Source organism: Ambystoma mexicanum, chromosome 7p (assembly GCF_040938575.1).
Source record: "Ambystoma mexicanum isolate Mex_15411 chromosome 7p, UKY_AmexF1_1, whole genome shotgun sequence".
Lineage (NCBI taxonomy): Eukaryota > Metazoa > Chordata > Amphibia > Caudata > Ambystomatidae > Ambystoma > Ambystoma mexicanum.
The window spans coordinates 451,552,867-451,576,341 of NC_090939.1; the positions used below are offsets into that span (position 1 = coordinate 451,552,867).

The 23,475-nt window shown below is 45.2% G+C and overlaps 1 protein-coding gene across 6 annotated transcripts in view; it reads right to left on the reverse strand.

Annotated features, from left to right (window-relative positions):
- The window catches only part of DCAF6 (DDB1 and CUL4 associated factor 6), a 2,172,363-nt gene that overhangs the window by 1,715,193 nt on the left and 433,695 nt on the right, over window positions 1-23,475 (reverse strand). For all 6 annotated transcript variants that reach the window (XM_069636466.1, XM_069636467.1, XM_069636464.1 and 3 more), the window contains one exon: window positions 14,184-14,297. In XM_069636466.1, coding sequence (XP_069492567.1) covers window positions 14,184-14,297 — 114 coding nt within the window. The remainder of the gene's footprint in view (window positions 1-14,183; window positions 14,298-23,475) is intronic.

The following is a 23,475-nucleotide window of genomic DNA, read 5'->3' on the forward strand; positions in this document are numbered from 1 at the left end:
GAGCGTTCAGCTGCTGGGATGCAGAACAACGCGAAGCACGTGTGGCTGTCCGGGCGTGGCTTAAATAGCTTTGGGAGAAGTTCCAGGTGAGTATTCTTCCACAGCCCCACCCCAGTAACAAAATAGGGGGTGCTGGGCCTGGCCTGGTGCTCCGGGGGTAGGCATCATGACAGAAGGGTAAAACTGTGCCTGTAGGTGGACCTTGGTCTAGAATGTCTGTAAGATCATCCTGAGCTGGTGGTTTAGCCCAGCCTAAATACTCTACCACTTTTGACATTAGGTGTTGATAAGAAGAGTCAGCGTATTTGCCTGGCTCTGGTTTGCCAAACTCAGTCTCTGGCGATGTATCCACACCACTGGCATTGTGTCAATAAGGTCTTTCATTCTACTTTCTTCAGAGATTCAGCACTCTGGCACATTAGGAGTACCAAACTTCAGACCAAAAGGAACCTCCTCTTCCTCAGATCTTTTCCCTTCTTTAAATATTGAAGACAAGGATTTAAATACTGCTTCCAAGTTTTTTCCAGAGGTGGCAATTTTGTGGAAGGCTTTGGCTTTGCAGCTTTTTCTTTTGCTGCAATATGCTCAGAGGGCTGAGCTGAAACCTTAGAAATTTTCGGCGGCAATGGTTTGGGTGTCGACGTCAACAAGGATGTCGATGGCATCAATGTAAATGGCGCCGATGTCGTTGAGGCCTCGACAACCACTTTCGAAGATTTCACCTTTGCATTATGAGGAGCCTTGGACAGCATCGAAGACCTCGAGCGCTCGTCACGACTCGACTGACTCTTTTTCATCGGAGACTTTGAAGGCTCTCGATGGGCTTTTCTTCCATTTTTAGGCAAAATGCCTCCCACTCTGCAGAAGAATGCTTGGTGGGACACCTACATTTCCTGGGGGATTCGTCTGACGACGATGAAGAAGGCGACTGGTGGTGTCGCTTCTTCGATCGCTTCATCCAAGATGATGGGTGGCGGGAGCCACTTTGGTATCTCAACCTCTTTTCCTCACTTTTGCGTCGAGGAGAATGGACTCCAGACTCTACGGTCGAGGATCGGTCGGTTTTGGTTTTACGACCCACCTGTAGTTTCCCCATCCTCTCTCGCAGGGCTTTACCCGTCCATCGCCTGACACTTCGAGCAGGCCTCCGTGTCATGGCCTTCTCCCAAACACCACAGGCACGATCGATGCGGGTCTGTGATCGACATTTTTTAACTGCATTCCTTGCACTTCTCGAAACCCGAGCGAGGGGTAGTCTGGGTTGATGATGAAGACTATCTTCGATGATTTTCTGTCGAAGAACGTACCACATCGTAGAAATATACTAACGAGGCACGCCAAGTCTCCAAAAGCAACACGTTCTGCGGAAAAACGGAACTGAGGCCAACGGGCGCCGTGCATGCTACTTGTACACCCGACAACGTCACCCTCGACGGAGGCTTTCGAGGGACATCGACTCAACACCATCGATGCACGGCACCCTCTGCCAAGAAATTCTTTTTCCGAAGCAGTCGAAGCTGGACTTGAATATCAAAGATGAGGAATACGTTGGAGGACACAATCCATTCGAAACAGGGGTTACCTGAGGGGAGCTATTCCGAAGCTGACACAATCCATTCAAGTGAGGGCGATGTGGCTCAAAGTGCTCCTACAAAGAATGAATGCAATGTTTCCCTCGGCATTGGATCAATGTTGGAGGGGATGTAGGATAGTGGGGATTGGTTACATATTTCGTGAGACTGCCAGGTGTTGCTTCCATTCTGGGAAGGTGTAGGAAATCAGATGAGTAAGATGTTCCAGGGGACAGAATCACTGGGGAAAATGCTATAGAGGTATGGATGTGTAAGATGTGGGACTCCGGGTCGAAAACATACACAAAGATACAGAAAAGGGGATTGATGATCATGTTGATAGTGGCACGGTTGGTGATTGCACAACAATGGAAACAACAACAAGCCCCTACGGTCCAGGACTGGCTACAGAAAGTCTGGAGTTGTGTTTCTTTGGAATGGATGACATAAGATCCGGGGGAATCAGGATATTTTTAAACAGGATTGGGGACCGGCATTTACTTATTTGCAAAGTGGCCATGTGGTACAATGGTGCCCACACAAGATTAGGATATTGGACATGATTGGTGCCTAACGGAACTCAAATACAAACAGTCTTCACTTCTGGCGAGGGGTGGGGGGTTGTCGTTAAAGCATCTTTTGTAATGTGCAAATTGTTGAAATTAATAAAATGATGTTTAAAACTTTTTTTTTTTTAATGTTCTGCACCAGTACACCGCTCTGCAGAGCTGAAGTGGTTGCCACTCCTCTGGTGTAATGTGCACTTAGATGTTCAGGGGCATCTTTCCCCAGCCAAAGAATAACATTCTGAAATGCACAGAATGATCCAGCGGGACAAGGTCTGTTTAGTCATGGTTTGACCCACTCTGTGTTCAGTGTAACCAACAAAGAGCCGATTCTCTTGCCTGACAATCTGGCAATATAAAAGCTTAGGGACTTTTTTAGATCCAATCTATGCAACCTCTCTTCCTCTTTGGAAGGATGAAGAGGTGGGTAGAATGTCAGCAAGGTACATTTTTGTGTTAGGTGACATTCCAACAACCCCTTTGGTAGGAATGAGGAGCAAACATTCAAGACTACCTTCTCCTTGCAAAATGTGGTGAAAGGAGGTTTACACAAAACAGCCAGAAGCTCACTCACTCTCTGAGCAGAAGTGATGGCCACCAGGAAAATTGTCTTGAATGTCAATAGTCTGAGTGGACAGGAATGCAGAGTCTCAATTGGGACTCCATTTGAAAACGTCAATATCAAGTTCAGATCCCAACCCAGGACTATAAAAGGGACCGGAGGAAAAATATTTGTCAGCCCCTTGAGAAACTGTACGACAATAAGCATTTAAAAGTAAGAGCCTTGCTATGGCGCTGTAGAAGTATTGCAAGCAAAAGGATCAATAGATTTAGCTCTACACTAGCTGCAAAACATTCTAATGGCAGCGGTATAGTGCTTTTGTTGCTGGCCTTCTGGCAGAAAGCAACACCTCCAAGGAGATCCATTTTTTGTATCTTAACCTTTCAGAAACCAGGCTTGAAGGTTCAGAGTTTTGATTTCTTGGTGATGAAGATGGCCTCCCTCTTGGGAGAGCAGGTCTGCCTTCTGGGGAGATTTCAATTCATTAATTGTATCACGCAACCAATGGCTTAGTGGCATATGGGCGCTATAAGATGTCAAGAAGGAAGGCCAACCTACAATGAAAACAGATATCCACGGGACCAACAAAAATCATTAATAACAATTGTGTGCACGTATCTAAATAAGTGCGTCTTCAATTTCAATTTCTTTTTAAACTCATTCAGAGTTTTGATTTCTCGAAGGTCTGGTGGGATGGAATTCCATGTTCTAGGAGCTGCTACATAAAAGGCACCTTTGCTTACCAAGGTGTGCCTGAATGTGGGCGCCACCAAGAGATTCATATTGTTCGATCTGAGAGATTTCAAAACAAGTTTTCAAGCTATGGTTTCTGCAAGATATTGAGGATTAAGTCCATTCGGGCATTTAAAAGTAATTATCAGCCGGTGACATTTAATTCTTGCCTCTATTGAAAGTCAGTGGAGCTTTTGTCTTGCTTCTGATATGTGATCACATTTTTTCTAATCCCATCACTTCCCTAACCACACTGTTTTGGATCATTTGGAGTGTAGAGCAGGAGTCTAGAGCAGTTACCCTTGGCGATCCAGTCTAAGACTGCTGAAATACTCGATCCTGGACCCACAAATGGTCCTAGCAACTGTCTCACAGCTGTTTGTTGTGAGAAAGGGGCGATTAGAGGCTAACAGCCTAATGTAGTAGGCTGTGGATGACATCAGTGAGTTAACTTGTGCTCGCATGCCTACATTAGGTCGAGATAGACTCCTAGCATTTTCACTTTGTTTCGTTACAATTTTGCAGCTAGCTACCTGATTGTACAAGTATTCTGATCCCAGTTTTTTTACTCGAGAGTTGGTACCCACTACCATGAGTTCCGTCTTTTCACTATTGAGAGCCAGCCCGCTTTCCACCAATCACTTCTGAATCAATCTGTCTACATCATTGATGATTCGATTGTCAGCTTCATGGATTCCTGATAGAGGGATGACACATTGTGTGTCATCTGTGTAATTGGTCAAATGTATGCCCCTATCTTCCAGTAATTGTAATAATGGGACTGTGAAGGATGGCGAAAGACATGCTCCCTGCTGGACGTCATATTGCAGTCGGGCTGGTCTGGCTTCTGCTATGCAACTGCAAACCCTAATAAGTCTATCTAAAAAAGATTTTACTCATGCTGCTGCATTATCACTGACGTTTTTGATAAGTGGTGGGTGTTCTACTAGGTCAAATGCAGCAGACGTGTGCAGCAGCATAAGCAGGGTTGTTTGTCCCTTGTCCATATGCTGCAGTATGCTGGACTTGCGATTTGATAGGTGTGAGGGCAGCATGAAGTAGACACAGACAACAGAAATTAAGTTTAGGATACAAACCTTTATTCAACGTAAAAATGGTTGGAAAAAGGCCTATCCGACCCTATGCTAAGGTGGGATTCCCCTACCTGACTGGAACTAAGGATAGCCTGTGTCAGGAAGTCCAATGTAAATGTCTGTGCGTCAAAAACCTTTACTTGCCCTCACACCTATTTGTACATAAATTGGAGGGATGTCAACGTCAAAATGAAAAGTTTTCACCTCCAAGTTAAGAGTTTCTTCCAGCTCCTGGCTTGCAACAGGGTTCCCTTGCCCAAGTTTCAAGACAGTTCAAAATGCAAAGAAAGGGGGTTCCCTTCCCCAAGCTTTAAGAAAGTTCACAATGCAACATGGGTTCCCTTCCCACATGCTTCAAGACTTCACACTGCTCTTCCTGCTTGCTCTAACAGATTCTCCCTTCTCCTAATGCCTGCACCTGAGGGGGCCTGTTAAGCCTCCCAGTCTCCATCAAGTGTGGGTCATTTACATTAATAAACTGACCACTCCTGCAGTCTTGTACTTCGATAGCCCTCTTCCTTGTCCCAGTACATAGGGAATTATGGGACTTTAAGTCCCCTACTACCACAGTTGGTTTTTCTGATTTCTTCTTCACTCTTAACTTTATTTCTGTTCCCCATAACATTTTGTAAAGCAAAGTCATATGGGTCAGTCATCAGACTTGTTTGAAAAGAAGAAAAAAGTGCTTTCGAATTTAAACCGTTATTATTCATAAACTTTGGTTTTCCTAGAAGGGGTGTCCTTCTGTCTGTCAATGAACACAACCTATGGTCTTTTTACCGATACTTTCCCAGTGTGGTCGGAGAATGTTAGCTTGTACCGCAAAACCTCTGCTCCCCATGTCAAATTGAGCCTGATGGTTTTCCCTTGCAACACTACAGGGACCCGATAGCTATTATTTTCGTTAGTACAAAGCATTACGTCAGGTTTATTTTCACAAACATGGGAGGAATGTGTGGGCATTATTTTTTCATCAGAAATCTCACCCTTTTCCTCACTCCACTCATCTTTCAAGAAGCAAAGAAATTTAAGTATTTCTATGTACCGGATATTCAAAAAGTCCACACTGCAAACAACCCTAATCATTGGGGACGTCATTTTCAGAAGATCCTGGATCTCTAAACTTCATTGAAGTGCTGTCTTTCAATGGACCCTCGAGGAGTTTCCAATTATGGACAAGTGAGATCCTGGCTGCTAGGAGGCAGTAGGAGATAAGCTTTGCAGTCTCCCCTTATTGGAAATACCCCTACTATACGCCCACCCAGAAGGACCACCCCAGGTCCAGGGGAAGGGAAACCTTGAGCATGGCTTTAATGTGAGAGAACACCTCCTTCCAAAAGTAGTGGGCCTTGGGCCAGTGCCATCACATGTGAAAGTAAGTGTCTCGATTCCCACAACCCCTTCAGCAGTTGTCAGGATAATCAGAATTCATACAGTGAAGCTTGTGTGGCCCATAGTACCAACTATAGCACAGCTTCAGCTGGCATTCCTTATCTATGGTGCATCTAGAGATATTATGATTCCGCTCCCAGATACATCGCCAAGAATCCTTATCCATTTGTGTGCCCAGGTCACGCTCCCAGTTACGCATATAGAGCAAGCCCTCCTGTGTGTCAAAATGATCAAGTAAGTTATAGAGCACTGGGATCCTCCCCTTGCTGCATCCTGCCTCCTAGGTCAGTTCCAGGGCATAAAGGTCTCTGGTACCTCTCAACCTGATGGCAGGCTGACTAGCCCAGTGTCACAACTGAACGTACCGGAATCTCTCCGGCTTTTGAAGACAACATCTCTGCTTACATACCGTGAATGTGAGCGGAGCTCCATCCTTATACAATTGTCGTAGCTCCTTGAGCCCACCCCTCGTCCATTGCGAGAATGCGGTCCGCTGTCGGCCCAGGGAAAACTGCGGGTTACCAATCACTGGTGACAGTGGACTAAGCCAAGTGCTGCTCCCCATCTCCTGGTCGCCACATTCCAACATAACAGGGTATGTTTCATGGAGGACAAAAGGGTTGTCCAGGGAAGACACAGGGGGGGTGCCAGAAAAGGGAGCCGATGTAACGGGACCTGGGTAAGTGACTGTTCCATATGAGACCACACTGGAGAGTCCGCCCTCTGAATCCATGAGAACACCTGGGAAATCTGGGCAGTAAGAGAATATCTATAAATTTCGGGAACCCCCAAGCTACCCACATGTTCCCTTTGCACAAGTACCTTCTTTGCTATCCTCGGCTTACACTGCTGCCAAATGAAATCAAGGAGCGTCCTTTGTAATCTATGAAATCTCTGCATCGGAATGTCAGATGGGAGAGCTGCAAAATAGTACAGGAGTTTAGGGACCACATTCATTTTAATTGCAGTTACCCACCCCATCCACGAGATGGTTTGCCAATCCCACTGCTTCAGGTCAGCCTCAATCCCAGCAAGGAGAGAGGGGTAATTGACATTATAAGTGCCCCTAACCCTAGTGGGAACAGTAACCCCCAAACATTCAATACCATCACATTTCCAAGTAATAGGGCACTGCACGGATACCGCTTGTAGCTCTCCAGGGGAAAGATCACTAGGCCCTGGTACTTGAGATCATTTACTTTGAAACCAGCGCTCTGGCCAAAGCTAGTCAATGCGGCCATCAAGCTGGCCACTGAGGTACCCACCTCTGTAACTGAGAGCAAAAAAGCATCCGTGTAAAGGGAGATCTTATAGTCTTGGCCCTGTACCGGGATCCCTTTAATTGCCTGGTTATTATGAATACAGATCGCCAGAGGCTCCAATGAGAGGGCGAAAAGAAGGAGAAAGTGGACACCCCTGCCTGGTGCCTCTGGCATTCCTGATCAGAGGGGTCAAGTTCCCGTTCAGCGCTATACAAATAGTGGGAGCAGAGTAGTTTGCCATCAGATCTGCACGAAATGTGGTGCCAGAGGCCGCTCATCCAAGAAGAGCTTTCAAGTAGCTCCAGTCGAGGTGATCAAATGCCTTGTGGGCACATCTAGGAGCTATAATCTCCACCTTCAGGCCTTGCTCCTTTACCACCTCCACCAGATTAAGGGTTCTTCTAATGTTATCCTGCGTACATCTCCCTGTGATAAAGCCAGCCTGGACCAGTGATGGCAAAACCGACATCAGGCGTGCAGCCAGTACTTTTGCATATATAGGTCACGACCTTAACACCGGGCCTGGGAACTCAGGGCCTCTGGCCCTCACCACTGTATTCCTGCAAGGCCCCAATCATGCCCCTCTAGGCTGTCCTGGAGCCAGTCCTAATGCCATTGGCCCCAGGCTCATATGGCTGGTAGAGGTTCCATTGGGCAATGGACCAGCATGGCTGCCCCCACAAGGATCTACGTGGAACTGCATCATGAAGTCTAGCATCAAGGGGGTGGTCCGCCCGGAAGGCACCTGGGAAACCTGCTGGCTATTTAAGCCACACCCGAGCTGAGGCACGCGCTTTGCGTTCTGCACTTGCAGCCTGACGGTCACAGAGACCTGCTCGCAGCATCCTTGGCCTACACCTCCGGGGAGAAGAAGAAGAACACCGTTATTCATCCTTACCTGTTCTGCCTCCAGCACCTCGATCAATCCGGAACCTTCCTGGAATTCATCTTCTTCCACTAGTAACATCCTAGAAAGGAGAGACAGGAAGAGGACAGTTAGTAAGCTTTCATCTTCCGATTCCATCGCCTCCAGGCTCCGCTTACTTACCGAAGCTCTCCTGGAACTCCATCGCCGACCGGACATCTTCCATTGTACGCTCCGCTTCCATCGAGCCACATTTATTCCAGGAACTTCTCGGCATCCTGCAAGGAAGGATAGCACAGGTTAGCCTATTTCAAAGACGCTCAGCGCCACGCTTTGCGCATTCTCTTAACTACTCGAGCACTGCTCTCTCCATCTGCTCGACGTCTCCATCACCCCTTCTGCATCAACGAGAGAAGGAGAAGGTCAACAGGGCGACAACTATTGTGGACACTTATTCTTTAAAAGACTAAAGACTTACCTCAAGAGTGGAGTCGCAGCTGGCCTGGACTCCCGGGCCCACGCCAGTGAAGTAACTCAGCGGAAAGGTGCCCAAACACGACGAGCCCCTACACAGGACGGCAGAACGGAGAGCGCACCTTATTGAAACACAAAGTGAGAGAGGCTCCAAGGGGACACTTGGGAGGCTGGCCCAGAGAGAAGGTGTTTGTGGCTAAAACTGAACTCCTGTCTTCCAGACTAAGCCCACGGCAGTGTGAGTCCCCGGGGGAGGTGCATCCGTTCCAGAAGCGCTCCAGACCAGTCGGGTGGCGTCCCCGTGGATACAAGGTGAACGTTACAATATATTGGCGTCATTATTAATAAGGGTGATCGGACAGTATGAGTCCAGGAGCTGTAGGTGTTTATTGGGCTTTAAGAGCAAAATCGTGGCCATATCCAACATGGACTGGGTTGTTGACCCGGTCGCTAGGAACTTATTGAACAGCCGAGTAAGGTGCAGGGCTAATGTCTCGCCATAAGTTTTATAAAATGCTGCTGTAAGTCCGTCTGTACCTGGGGTGGCATTTTTAAGAGATGTAATAGCTACGAGAACCTCTGCCTCCTGTATAGGCTGCTCCAGAAATGCTAAGGCTGACGGGGAAAGCGACGGAAAGGCCACCCGGTCCAGACAGTCCTGGAGAGCGGCTCCATTTGAGGGGGGGGGGGGGACTTCAGCAGCTCACATCTGGTATTGATGGACTCGGTCCAGGATGCTACCATCATCTGTATGCAATACTCTGTTGTCGTCAAGAAGGGCCACTATATTGCTATGCGATTTATGCTGCGCTAGTTTTACGAGCAAGAAGTCTATTAGCTCGATTGCCCCTTGTGTAATAGTATTTCTTCACCTTTAATTTCTGCTAGGTGCGCTCGGCTAAGTGCGCTTCTAGTTTGGCTCTAGCAATTGTGAGAAACCTGAAAGGGTCTCCCTGACTACTCCCCGGGGGTCTGTCATCCAGGTGGCCAGGACACAGCCATCGCTATTGGATCCAGTTGCTGGGGGTGGACCAGTGAGGGAGGATCACCTGGATGGGGGTCCTCGGGGAGTGGAAGTGGGACACAGACGGGTGAGAGTCGGTATCCAACACCTTTTCCCCATCGTGCCACATAGGATACTCCGAAACACTACCCCCATCCCCTTTTCCGACATGAACACTTTTGCACACCACGAAAGACAACGTACTAACGCCAGAGCCGTTTACCTGAGATGTCCCAATACAAGGCTCAGGCAAAGTCAGGAAATTGACCAGAATCACACACACACACCCGACAGCCCTTTCCCTTCCCCACAGGGATAAAAGGTGAAGCACAAGAGCACATGACATGCAAGACAGAATGACGAGACAGCTATACCAGTACAGCAATTCAAGAGGAGGAGAAAGGCGTCGAGAACCGAAGGGGCAACATGGAGAGAAGCAACCTTGCCCTTTCCGACCCAGACCCACAAAGCCTCCATGAAAGGAATCGTAAGACCGCGCACAATAGCCAGCATGTGTTGCAGCAGATGTCAACGGTACATGAAACCCTCCTACACTGATGGTCACAACAGGGAGAGAACCTTGCTGCCATGGTACCATCCTTCACTCCAGAGACAAGAAAAGCCAAGTGTGTCATCACAGGCGGTGAGTCAAGGGGAGAGCCGATAAGAAACCATACTGTGTTGAGCGAAAGTTACAAAATGGCAAATTGAGTAAAGTACGAAGAACTGTTAACCTCTTAAGGGAAAGCCAGCGGAGAGAGGTCTGGTACCATGTGAGTGCTTACTCGAGAGACTCTGGTTGATCCCCCTTTTTGATGAACCTACCTATAGCAGGCCTTGGGAGAGCCACATGGGAAAAAATCAAAGTGCTCATACAGGGGTTTGCAAAATCCTCTATACAGTTGAACGTCTTTGACCGACACACAAATGGAAAGCTAAGGGAGATGAATCCTGCATAGTGAAAAAGGGTGAAAGAACATTGTGATCACAAGAGTGAATCCGATGGAGGGATGTCCACAGCATGCTGTTTAAAAAGATATTAAGACTTGTAAATGCAACAGGTTAAAGTGTTCTGAGGAAAGCCATAGTGAACCTGACAGAGGGAGACTAATATTCGAGAAGGGTCCGAGCCTGGAAGAGGTAGATCCAGGGTTGAAAAGCCATCACCCACCAACACGTGAATGCAACATAGAAATTCTTTTGAATATTAGCCACAGTGAACCCGACGGAGGGAAGCTGATATTCGAGAGGGGTCCGATCCCAGAAGAGGGGGACTCAGGGGTGAAGAATCATCACCCAGTGCAATCAGAAAGAACTTTTATATATGGTTTTGAACATACATGGCCCTCGGAAGCAAGACATCTAACCACCGAAGGTCCTGTCATCGCTAAGAGAACTTTTTGTGGATCTGAGCCCGGAAGAGGGGTATCCGGGGCAGTGAGAAGCCATCACCCAATGGTCATTGGAAAAGGAACTTTTTGTTTGTTATTTTTGAACACATCAGATCCTCTGCAGCAAGAGAAGAGAGTTTTGTAGAAAAGAGACTTACCCACCAAAGGTCCTGATATATGGGAACAGAATTGTCGTCTCATGCAGGGAAAGCTCGAGCTTGTGCTGTGCTCAGGAGTCCTGCCTTGTCCCGTGCTCAAAATGTGGGGAAGGGAGACCCCCGGCTACCACATCTTGACTTATTTGTGAACACTTGTTTCTTTTTTGTGAATCCTATCCCACACTCTTTTTGTATTTGGCTGTAAGCTTTTGCCAATAGTTTTTTTTCTTTTTTTTAGTATAGGCCCTTTTTTTGTCAAGAAGCCACTACGACTGTCTTATTATTTTGATGGTCCTAGCTCGCTCCAATCTTAGATTTAGGTTTAGATTAAGCATTTGTACAACCTACATAAACTGTTTAATAAACACCCTTGAACTGTGATCACTTGTGTCTGTCTTTAGTGTTGCCACCATGAGTTCCTTACACAATAGTCAGCTGAGGCCTAGCTTCTGGGGAGCCTGAGGATTTATGCAAACGTTCCTTGGCCTGGACATCTGCTTCCAATTCCAGTTGTATAGACTTCCTGGCCTTGGAATAGGCAGAAGTAGGCTTCAGGAGTTCCCCCCTAATGAGTGCCTCAATAGTGTCCCAAACCAAGCTTTAGGAGACCCCCTCAGTTAGATTGTAATCAAAATACGCCAGAAGCGCAAGTTTTATCTCCTGTTGTATTACTGTGTCTTTAAGTACTGGATCGTGTAGCATCTACGGTCGACGCGGCAGGGGTGGCAATCCTTAGACAGAAACGGACATAGACACCGAGGCATGGCCCAATAACGTTGTAATGTTAATAAGAGCCTCTGGAATAGCAGGAACCAGTGATGAAGATGCCAGAATCGTGTCAATGCTGGAGAAGCCCCTGTGTACATGAGAGAAATGTGTATAATGCATACGCTGACCATAACAGAACCTCCAAACATCAATCAAGCTCAGTTGACGCAGTACTTCGGTAGTCTGCATTGGTGGCGGTCGTGTCTTATCCACAGCCGGGTCAGGGACTAGATTAAAATTGCCTCCCATAATCACGATCCCAGTAAGGACACAAAGCATATGCACTACGACACAAGGCTCACCCTCCTATGATACTTAGACCAAAACGAACAAATCGAAAACCCTCCTGCTCTCCCATGCAGCTAAACTATCATTAATCAAGATGACAATACTCCCCAAGATGCTATACACATTCATGAACGTCCCTATATACAGACAAAGTGGGAAAACCTGGGGTACAGAGCTCTAGCGGATTTCCTCCCCCAGAGCGAATTTATTACCCCCTCCACATGGAAACCTGGTCATCGGAACACAGGGGCGGACCACCTTCAATACTACAGGTTACGAGCAGCCATCTCGGCCAAATGGCCCTCTTGCCCAGCCAAACCCTCTGAAACCCCATCTCTGGCCTGCATCGCAAACTCAGGAGATTGCAAACACCTCCTTTCTACTCTATATAAAATACTGCTGGATGCCACTTCACCCTCTACCCCACAAGACCGCGCAGGATGGTCCCGTGAACTGGGCTCCAAAATCACAGATGACCAATGGACCCGCATGTGTAAACACACCAAGAAGGTCTCCATGAACTTTCGTTACAAATGTATGCAATTCAAACTCCTGAATAGGCTCTACTATACACCTGCCAGGCTGTCCAAAATAGCTCGCTCTCAGCCCCTTGGAAGCCCTAGAAGCCACCACTCCCCTGCTGACCACCCTACATATGTTTTGGGCATGTCCTCAGTTGAGAGATTTCTGGAACCGGATTATAGACATAATATCTTGAAGTGCTGACCGTCCCACTTTAGCGATACCCCTTAGGAACGCTCTTTGGCATCTGCCCATCCATTCATAGCAAATCTCACCACGCCTTTGTGTACATAACATGCATGATCGTCAGGAGAGCGATTCTACTAAAGTGGAAAGACAAACACCCCCCTACCATGAAAGAGTGGTTGGGCGCGTTGACATGGGCACAGGAATGCGAAGATCAGTATTTCTCCACCCTTCCCCTCCAATGCAGGCCGGGGGATGCCTTGGCTGCATTCCGTTCTTATCTCTGTGAACTGAGGAATTTGATTAATCTGTAACGTAACATCTCTACTGTTATGTAACGTAATTCATGTGTGTGGTTTATGCAAAGCTCCAACCCTTGCTGTCAAACTATGTTAATTGCAATGTATACTGTCGCTCTGTATTCTCGTTGCCCTGTACCTCCTTTTGCCAGTAATAAATAAAGTTTTTTTTTTTAAAGTTTCCAAAGCGGCAAGCAGGATCTCGGTATTTTAAAGATGAGGAATCCGTGGGAGGACACAATTGGTTAGTAAAACATTTTCTCAAAAAGGATATCCATTATTGCCACATGGATGTTTGGATGAATCAAATTCGTACATAAGATGGCTCTTCTCAGATTTAACCTGGGTATTGATTTCTCACAGAGGTTTGTCATTTCAGTGGGTCTTCTTTCCACAATAACCCTTCTGTAGGAGAAAATGAAATGCCAGATACATGCTGCCATAATTATCTTGCATCTAGCAGGTGTAATAGCCCCGTGCTGAGGGCGAAGGTGCAGGGAAATACATTGACAATTCTGCCTAATGACCTTTGGAGTTCTCCTGCTCATGCCCACCAAAAGGAAATGCCAATAAAGCAACCTCATTCAGTAGGAATCATACATACTACAAAGACTTGCTTGGTCGAAGAGCAGGGCAGACAGTATAATAAAGCACGTTGCTGATGTCATGGTGCAGAGCTCTAGGCATGTATGCTACAAATTGACAATGACACAATAGCATAGGGTGGGTGGGCTCCTAGATATGACCCAACTTTTCATCTTATCCATTAAATCAAGTGCAAACTATTGCTTCCTCATCACCTTCGTTCTCCATGTGGAATGCCTGTCAACTTAGTTGATCCAGATCTAAACAACTGCCCTCGAACTATCCAAATGCCGAACATGTGATTCTCATTTTCAAGTACAATTACATTTTGAATTATTGCTGTATACATAGTACAATAACTTCATCACCAAACCACAACGTTTAAAAAGTGTTAGAATATAATACAATATATTACAATAAATGACGTTTTTGAAATGGCATTATACATCGGTAAAACTGACTTACATCTTTGCAGTCTTCTTTGGTGCAGCTAGTCTTCATACGAGTATCAAACCACCTGACAGTGCCATCTTCTCCACATGAAAGGAAGGTATTTGGATCATTTGGCACAGTCATTATCTGAGGAGGAAACAAAGTTGTGTTTTTTTAAATACCTGAAACACACAGATGAATGCAAAAGTTCATAAATATAAAGCTAGGTTATATAGTGCAAGCTAGAATATCACTGGACCTGATCACTTTTATAAGGTTGTGTTAAGTAACTGCTCAAGGGGACTGTCGGCTACTTCATTAGGCAGGATAGTTGTTAAAATGTAAGCAAAATAAACAAAAAAATGGAACAAGTTAATTATCTTTAACTGTTGATCAACACGTTTGTTTATAGCTGTTAAATATGTAGAAGAAAACGAATGTTAAATGCTTCTCTGCACAGTTAGGGACAATTCTGTCATAAAGATCCACATAATAGCGACTTATGAATGTATACATAGAAGCCTCTTTGACAGCGTTGCACATTTCAAGAATGTTAATGTCTTCTTCAAAGATAATACTTACCTCAGATTGCTTATTCAAGCATGTTTTCTTCTCTTTAAACAATAAGAAAGCATGGAATTCAGGTTCTAATCAAATAGAAGCCTTCTGTGACAAGGTCAGTAGACTGACCTCAACAAGAGGGGATGGGTTCACGTCTCAGTCTGGGTTGGGTGGCCTACTAAGGTGGAAGACAGAGCTATTGCTACCCAAGAAGGGCAAGGTGGCAGTTGGGAGGGCCCCAGAGCCTGTCCCCTCATATTATTAATATGGCATTTATTGAGCGTGGACCTAGCTTTGAGAAGCAACAGCACTCTTTACAGAGGTATTCAACAGTACAGATGCATCACAGAGCACTCTTCAGAGGTAACAGAACAAATATACAGCGAGGGTAGAAAACAGAGGGGCGCAGAAGAGGGGTACAGCTGTACAGGGTAGCGGGAGGAGAGGATCAGATGGTGTCTAGCGAGTCAGGTGGCACGGGGGCAACGTGATGGCCTAGGTGTTGAGGAGGAGAGACTCCTTGAAGAGGTGGGTCTTGAGTTCTTTTCGGAATTGTAGGAGTGTGGGGGTGAGTCTGAAGTGGACGGGAAGGAGGTTCCATAGTCTTGGGGTGCCCCTCCCTAAGTGCCTAAGTATGCTTGGGCAGTACCACTGTTAATCACCCCATACCTGACAGAAAAGCAATCATTATCCGTGCAGGCTGCAATTGGCCTAGCTTGGCGGACCCGTGAGGGAAAGAGAAGCAGGGCTTAGCCCCCTTTTTATGTGTTCTTATGCCTGTAACACCTCCTGGGCATGGAAGACACGGCAGGATTGGCCCAGGGAACCAGTGGGAGAAGACCAATAGACGTAGGAGAGTTGGGTAAAGGTGGGGACATGAAACAGGAGGGTGTGGGCTGTACAGAAGAGAAGCAGGTGTCGGACCAAGAGACCAGAAGGAGGAAAGACAGTGGACAGGAGTGTGGAGCCGTTTTTCAGAAAAGGTGGGGTATTAATTGGTGAGAGAAAATGGTACTGTGCTGTAAGTGTGTATGTAAGGTGCGTGAGTGAGAGTAGAAGTCGAGAGTAGTGTGTGTGTGGAAAGTGACTGAGGGGAGGGAGTGGAAGGGGGTAATATGAGTAGTAGTAACGTGGAGAGGAGACAGCAGTAGCAGAGTGGAGCATAACAGTGGAGTGGAGAGGACAGAGTGTATGAAAGAGTAACATAAGGGAATGGAGGTGGGTTATAGAGAGTGAGATATCAGAGGGACAGAGGTGGAAAACGTAGGAAGGAAGAGGAGAGCAGGTGAGTTGAGCTGGGGAGAGGAGAGGAGAGAGCAATAGAGAGACAGGGAGACTGCAGTGTCTGGACAGCAAACTCCCCACAACTCCTTAGTACTTATCCGAAGTAGAGTAGGTCACCTCTAGAAAGTCCCAGCGGGAGATTAATAGACAAGACAATTGCTGTTGGGCCCTCACCATCAGACAGGAAGAAACTAGATAGTAGTGGTAAACAATCGATGGATACTAACCTGGGCAGTAGGACTGCATGGGTCAGGGTAGGTCTTGCTTTCACTAGAAAATAAGAGTGGGATGGCCCTTGGAGCCCCCAGCGCCTAATAAAATCCCTTGAACTATCCTTGGGAGTTGGTGTGTTATTGAGGCCATCTGTGGCAGTCATACTGTAAAGCTATATCTACTTTATACAAGGAGGAAATGGGTTGGTGGATGGTGGAACTCATGGAGTGCTGAATTTTAATTGTAAAAATCTCTGGATATTCTAGTTGGTAAAAATAAGTGTTCTTATGCTCACAAATTAAGAACATCTCTAGGAGTTCTAGACATACCTGTGCATTTTACATTTTTGCACCAGATGCATTATAGCGCACTTAAAATTAAGAAAGCTGATCCCAAGGCTGACGGAACCTGCCCCTGATATACGTGGAGCAGTTTGTACATCTTGCCTGGTATTGCCCTACTGTAACTAATTGCTGGACTAAAGGGACACATATAATCTCAGAAAACCGTTCTGGAATTTACTGTTGATCCTTTAATTTATATGGGAAGTGCTGTGCAGAAAATACTATGCCCGGCAAGGAGGTTCAACTTACCTGGACAAATGAAAATTAGGAGACATTCTGAAGTATATAATCCCCCCACCTCCCACCCAAAAGACTTCTGGTCCGATTTTATCCAGTAGAAAGAGACAAGGATCCACAATAGGACTCCTCCCGTCCCTTGCACACTGTCCAGTTTCACCACTAGGGTGATTAACGAATTATGTGAAGAGATTAAGAAAATTAAAACAAAAGAAACTTGTTCACCATTCGATCTTACAACAAATAGATTTCACGTGACATTCAGATAAGCAAAATATATACCCAGTTAATGTAAAACAAGGGCAATGTTATCCAGTACCTTATAGAAACGGTCAAGACACGCCAGACAAGAGGAAATTGCTTCTCACAATCTTAGCTTGTCGTTTGAGCAGTCTGGAGCATAATGTTTTGTTGATTTGACAATATTAAATAAAGAAAGATTTTTTTAAAAAACATAGGCCTCTCAAACTCTTAATTAGAACTATACCAATGTCATTCTTGAATTTGGAAAATGTTTGGAGTAAGCATCCTCCCATTGCTCAAATACTCCTCCTCTTCCCTAAGACACACCATGCACCCCTGACTTGTTATTATTGTCAGCAGATCTTTTTGGGCAGTGAAAAGCTGGGTTTTTTCCCCAAATTCTTTTTAATAAATGTTTTTCCATAGAATAAAACATGTCATATCAAGTCCTTTCAATTATTAATAATAACATGAACAATTTCAAAATGAAATTTCGCTCTTCTCCAATGTCACAATTATGCAACACCACCTCAGCTACCCAATCCCTACCACTTGAACCATTCCCCATCATGCCCTTACTGTATCCAAAGCATTACAACAAGTGTTTACATTTTTTCACAATAATTCTGGCACCGTCCCCGAATTTGCCTTGTCAATACAATTCCTACTATCTTAGGTGGTGCACCACCTCCCAGTCTACCAACTCCCTTCTGCAATCCGTCAGTGAGGTTTTAAGTCTGGGGAGGATACCATTTCATTTAATAATTGACCCCAATCCATCTCTGCCACTCCTCCTCCTCTGGGTGTTTGTTTCTCCTCAGATATGCCACTTTCGCAATTCCCCATTGTTGAACATCGTGAAGCCACTGCCCAATTGACGGACCAAAGGCACTCTTCCAGGATATTGCTACGTTTGGCTAAAACCATCATAAAACGAGCTATCCATCGCTAGGTTTTGTGCAGGCTTTCATGTGACATCAAAGGAGTAATTCTATGTAATTTGGCCGTGGTCATGTATACCCTATGTAAATAATTAAATTATTAACTACAATCGTGCATTACGAGAGACCTTGACCTGTTCCCATATCTGGGACAATTGTTTCTCCATAATAGAAAGTAGCCCACATCTTGTTCCCATTTACTTTTGACAACTAACTACTTTGGTGATTGAACAGCCTCTAGGGCAGGGTACAGTCTGGTAATTATGTGTCTTCCCTCCTCTAAAATCAATAATGGCTGCATCAGCGAGCTCGTTTCTGGTTATTCTGCAGTGCATTCCCATAGCTCGGTTACTCTCCTACTGACCTTGAAATATGTAAGAAAATGAACAGTCAGCTGGCCATGTCATATTCCATTGATCAAATGTCATTAACTGCCCTCCACGAATAGATCTCCCAGACAGTGTAACGCTGTTTGATCCCAGTTCATAATTTCTCTAACCAGTCACATTACATTAGCATTGAGATTGCAGAATGTTAGGGCGGAACATCCCATCCGTTTACACCATGGTGGATGGCGGATTTACCGCCCCATTCCAAGGTGAGTGGGGCGGTAAACCCCCAATCCCCATTTACCCTTCCACATTCCCATTTTTGCCCCATAGGGCATAATGGGAGTGGGGAAGGCGCTAATTACGGCACCGTAAATTACGGTGCCGTAATTAGCGCAAAGGACACTTAGAGCCTTGGTACTTAATGCCTGCTAAAAGGTGGAAATCAGGCGTTAAGGGTTAACAGCGCCGACGGTGCCGTTAAACCTTTAACGCCTGGGTTGGAATGAGGGCCATGCATGGTGTGGTAATAGATGAATTATCTGACATATCTGAATATAATAGCTCGGGCAACGTGTTTGTCATAGAATCAAGGCAATGCAAAGCAACACGGGTTCAAATCCCAGCACCATGCTGAGAAACTGGTCTCTGGTACGTTATAAAAGATTACTTTTATATCGTTCAAGAAGGTACTTCTTTATTTAGCAATATAATATGTGTTGCATAAAGAGTTCCTTCCTGTAAGCCTATACAACACTTGTGTATAGGCGCGTTACAAATATCATATCATAAGCGAGTAAGAGAAGCAAAAGATCAACATCATTTCATTGTGTTGATCTACCCTTAAGTCATTAAAGAACTTGAGGCCTTCAAGCAAAAGGAACTCCGCATTTTTAATTTGAGTAACCTTGTGGCCTGTCTCTAGAGGCTGAATATTATATAGCACCCAAACAATGGAACAATGGGCTGGAATTTGGCGCCGGAACTTGTGCTCGAGTGGGGTTTAGTTTAGTTTAGTTTAGTTTATTATTTATAATGCGCAGTTATACCCAGGGGTATCAGGGCGCAGCATGTACAAGAATATGCGAAACTTGGTTACAAGGTGTAGAAGTACGAGTTGGCGTAGGGCGAATGTACAGAATAGCAGAGAAAGCAAGCAATATATACAATATATACACAATAGAGGTGGCATGCATACTAGTACGGATCACATGAGGAAAAACCTTGGCATTTAAATGTCTGGGAGGTCCTTCAGTTTCAGCCAAGAGATGACCTTAGATGAGATGCATGTGATAAATACACAACGCTGAGTTTTACAGCCTGAAAAAGAACAAGAGGGAGGAGGAGGGAGGGCATGTATTATGGTCTACAAAGATTTTAAAATGAAAAAAGTTGACAATGCCCTCTTATTATTTGTCTGTATGCGCATTTTAGGGCATACCTGAATGGTTCTGTTCTTACTGCCTTGCCGCATCTATCTGTGCAAACGAGAGCGCCAAAGTATAACTTGCGATATCTTTGATGGAAAAAAAGGCCATGTTATGTTTGTGATTAGTGACACCACTACGCTCTGCGGGTGACAGCATCCTAATATGTGTCACAAAGGTGACGTACCTGCATTACAGTTTGGCAATAAACACTTAAACCGAAAGGGCACACACCCAATGGGAATACGCTTAAATGTAGCGGACAGCACTAATTAATGGTTTGAGAATGGTTTCAGTGCGGTAATAATCACTTACGAAGCTTTTTTAAAACAGCACAAACAAAAGAACTTGATACATGTTTCAGTTATTCGTTGTGACTAGTCACAAACTACCCGCGATTAGGCTGTGCTAATAAAGGCAAACAATTTGCCATTTACATTACATAGCTGTGCTTCGAACACACCTATGCATGAAGCTGGTAACTTTACATTTGTATCCTTGTAGAGCACCGAAAGGAGGCTCTTTGTATATGGCATGCGATATACTGTGCTGATATAGATCCACCTCCGTCTACAATAGTGAATAACCCTGTAGATGGATCTAATGTGTCACACAATGGGTATCTGGCTGGCGATTGCAACCACTATTGAATGTTCAAACACACTTACACAATTCCCATTGGGTACCCTCATTGAGTCCATTGATATGACTCTTGGTATTAAATATCATTCTTTGTTGCATTCTGCCAATACCGTCCACAACTGCCTTATCGTGATGCTGAATTTTCTTGTTCACAGACCATCTGATTTCCTCTTCAGTGTAGGCTTCTGTGTTAAAATGTACTAGAGGAGCTGTGATTACTTGATTACGTATGCAACTACGATGCTCTATAATTGGGATCTTCACTTTTCTTTTTGTTTTGTACAGTTTGTTGCACAGGCACCGTAAACGTAAACTACAATCTGACTTGACTGTTAAAATATGTAAACCCCTCCTGTCGCCATTGTCTCTTTAGGCCAATGTCTATCTCGCGTGCAGTGGTGGTGAACTTGCAGATGACACAACTATGTTGGCCAGCCATACAGGGGAGACCCCACATCTCTGTTAGAGAGTTAATATCAATATGTACCACCTTGTCCTTCCCTTCACTGATGCACTCCTTTTACATGCAAATAATGGATATTCAAGTTGTGTGTTCCATTATTTAAAATACACCAATGTCTATTGATAATGGTTTGACTTGCATTGATAGTGTGGTAAATGTGCTGACAAAGCCCAAAGTATTATTTTCATTTTTTCTCACTGTTTCCCAAAACGGCTTCCCTGTTGTTGGTACTTTTTTTCAACCATCTGACAAATTTGTGGGATTACCCTCCCACTCTTACTTTACTGGAAAGTATCTCAGCCTTACTTTCAAAATCATCTCTGTGTGATGGCGGAATAATCTCAAAAATTGACCGTACAGCAAATTGTTTGAATAACGGGGTGGAAAGAAACATAACGTAATATAGATTTCTTGTCTGTGGGTTTATTGCATGGTTTCATTTTCAATATGCAATCCATCGTATAGATGTAGGTCTAAAAAAATGTATCGTTCTCATTCATGATAGCTCTAAATTTAAGAAGTGTATTCAACTGATTGATTCATGTAAAGAATTTGTGTTTGTTCGATACAGCTATCCCATGTGACAAAAACATTGTCAATGTATCATCTTCATGTGATAATTTTGTGAGTAAACGGGTTGCTGTCGCTATAAATGTGTAACAACTCAAATGCCTCAACATACGGAATCGCAGGACGCTATCCATATGGTGCAACGTCAGGTCTCTGATGGTTCAACAAGTCAAAGCATTGGAAAACCGGGTGATGCGAGTAAGGGCTGCTCTAGACACAATACCATTCGTATCCTAGGATTCCAAGAAAAATCAGAGGGTCCGAGCATGGAGCAATGGTTGGTGAACTTGGTGTTGCCTGGGAGGCTTTCCAACTTCTTCTCAGTAGAGCAAAAGCACTGGATGCCCACTGGCCCACCAACACCGGGAGCCTTGCCTTCGAATAGTGATTGCAAAGCTCCTAAATCATCGCGTTCATCACTCTTTACTACAGATGGAGTGGTCTAAGGGCTCGATCACATATACTGGCTCGAAAATCGCGCCTACCCCCTGACTCAACAAGAGAAGTACAAAAGGCCGGTCAATCCTTTTTCTCGATCAAAAGAAAGCTCTCTGCACAATGCATCAAATATGGGATGTAGGTGATTTGACCAAATCCACGTTTTTGAAAGAGTGAAGTAACCACATTTTTTTTTTCATTGTGGGGGGGAGACCCCCTGCAGCTCCCCTCCAGCCTCCTACCTTTATTAACATCACTTACCTCGCCCCCACATATATTTTATTAAACAAGTTTTTTCAGTAAAAAAATAAAACTAACAATTCGGTCACTTCTTCCTCGAAAACATTGGCTTTGGTCACTTCTACGGTATCGTCAAATATGACCTTTTCTTTCCAGCTCAGTTTAAAATATTTCAATGGCACCACCCGGTCTTCAGCGATCCCTGTGCAGTATGGACCTGGTTTGAACTGAATGTCAGCACTGGACCCAAATAGAAAGACCGGCGGAGCAACAATTTGCCATCGCAAGAGCGCATATCGCCTTTGCAGCCTATCAATGCCCACCTCATAGCAAGGAGTTGGCCTCTGGAAACATGGGCTGAAGGCCGTAAGGACTCATATGCTTAATTCCTACTAGATTTAGGGGCAGAAAGAATGTTCATAATTATGTTATACCTGAATCGTAAGGCTTTGGCAGAGCAGCGGCTGCCCCCCCCCCCTCTAACCTTCTTACAGGGTTTGTTTGTTGCACTGTTTAGTGGTATGTACGGGCAACAGATACTTCAAGTTAAGATGGAGTATGGGGAGGAGGGATTTGGGAAGTTATGGTTTTTATATGTTCTGATTGGTACATGGCGCTCACCCACACCCACACATATAACATCGACTATGCAGCTTTTCATAAATTATTAGGTACATCAGCACCATCTCTAGAAATGTCCATTTAGCCTGGCATGGGAACCGAGGCTGCTCAAGTTCTTGAAATGGAACGTAAACGGACTGGGCACTCGTATGTTTATGTTATGTTTATTAAGTTTATATAGCGCTTTAATCCAAAGCGCTTTACAATAAAACAAGATACAATAATGGAGAAGCAAGTTAACAAACATGAGACAAATCAGCGTAACAATGTGTAGTATCCTTGGATATTCGAGATGAGGGAAAAGTGAGAAGGGAAGGTGAACAAGATTCAATTATGTGAAGTAATGTCGAGTGGATCTGAGAGGAAGGGAAGGGGAGGTATGGGGATAGGGGAAAAGGGAGGAGAGAAGGTAGGAGGTGAAGGGGGAGTGGAGAAGAAGGGCTTTCAAGGAGGTGCGGAAGGAGGTGTATGTGGGCGTGGAGCGGATAGAGAGGGGTAAGGAGTTCCAATGTAGGGGGGCCAGGAGCTGAAAGGAGCGGAAGCGAGAAGCAGCACAAGGAAACGGGGGTACAGTAAGTAGAAAGAGGTCAGCGGAACAGAGAGCGGGAAGGAGTGTAGAAGGAGAGGAGAGAAGAGAGATCAGGGGGAGCAAGGTCATGGAGAGATTTGAAGACCAAACAGAGAAACTGATATTTAAGTTGGGAGGGGAAGGGAAGCCAGCCGAGTTGAGAAAGTGATGAGGAAATAGAGTTGCGAGGGCCGAGGAGGCAGA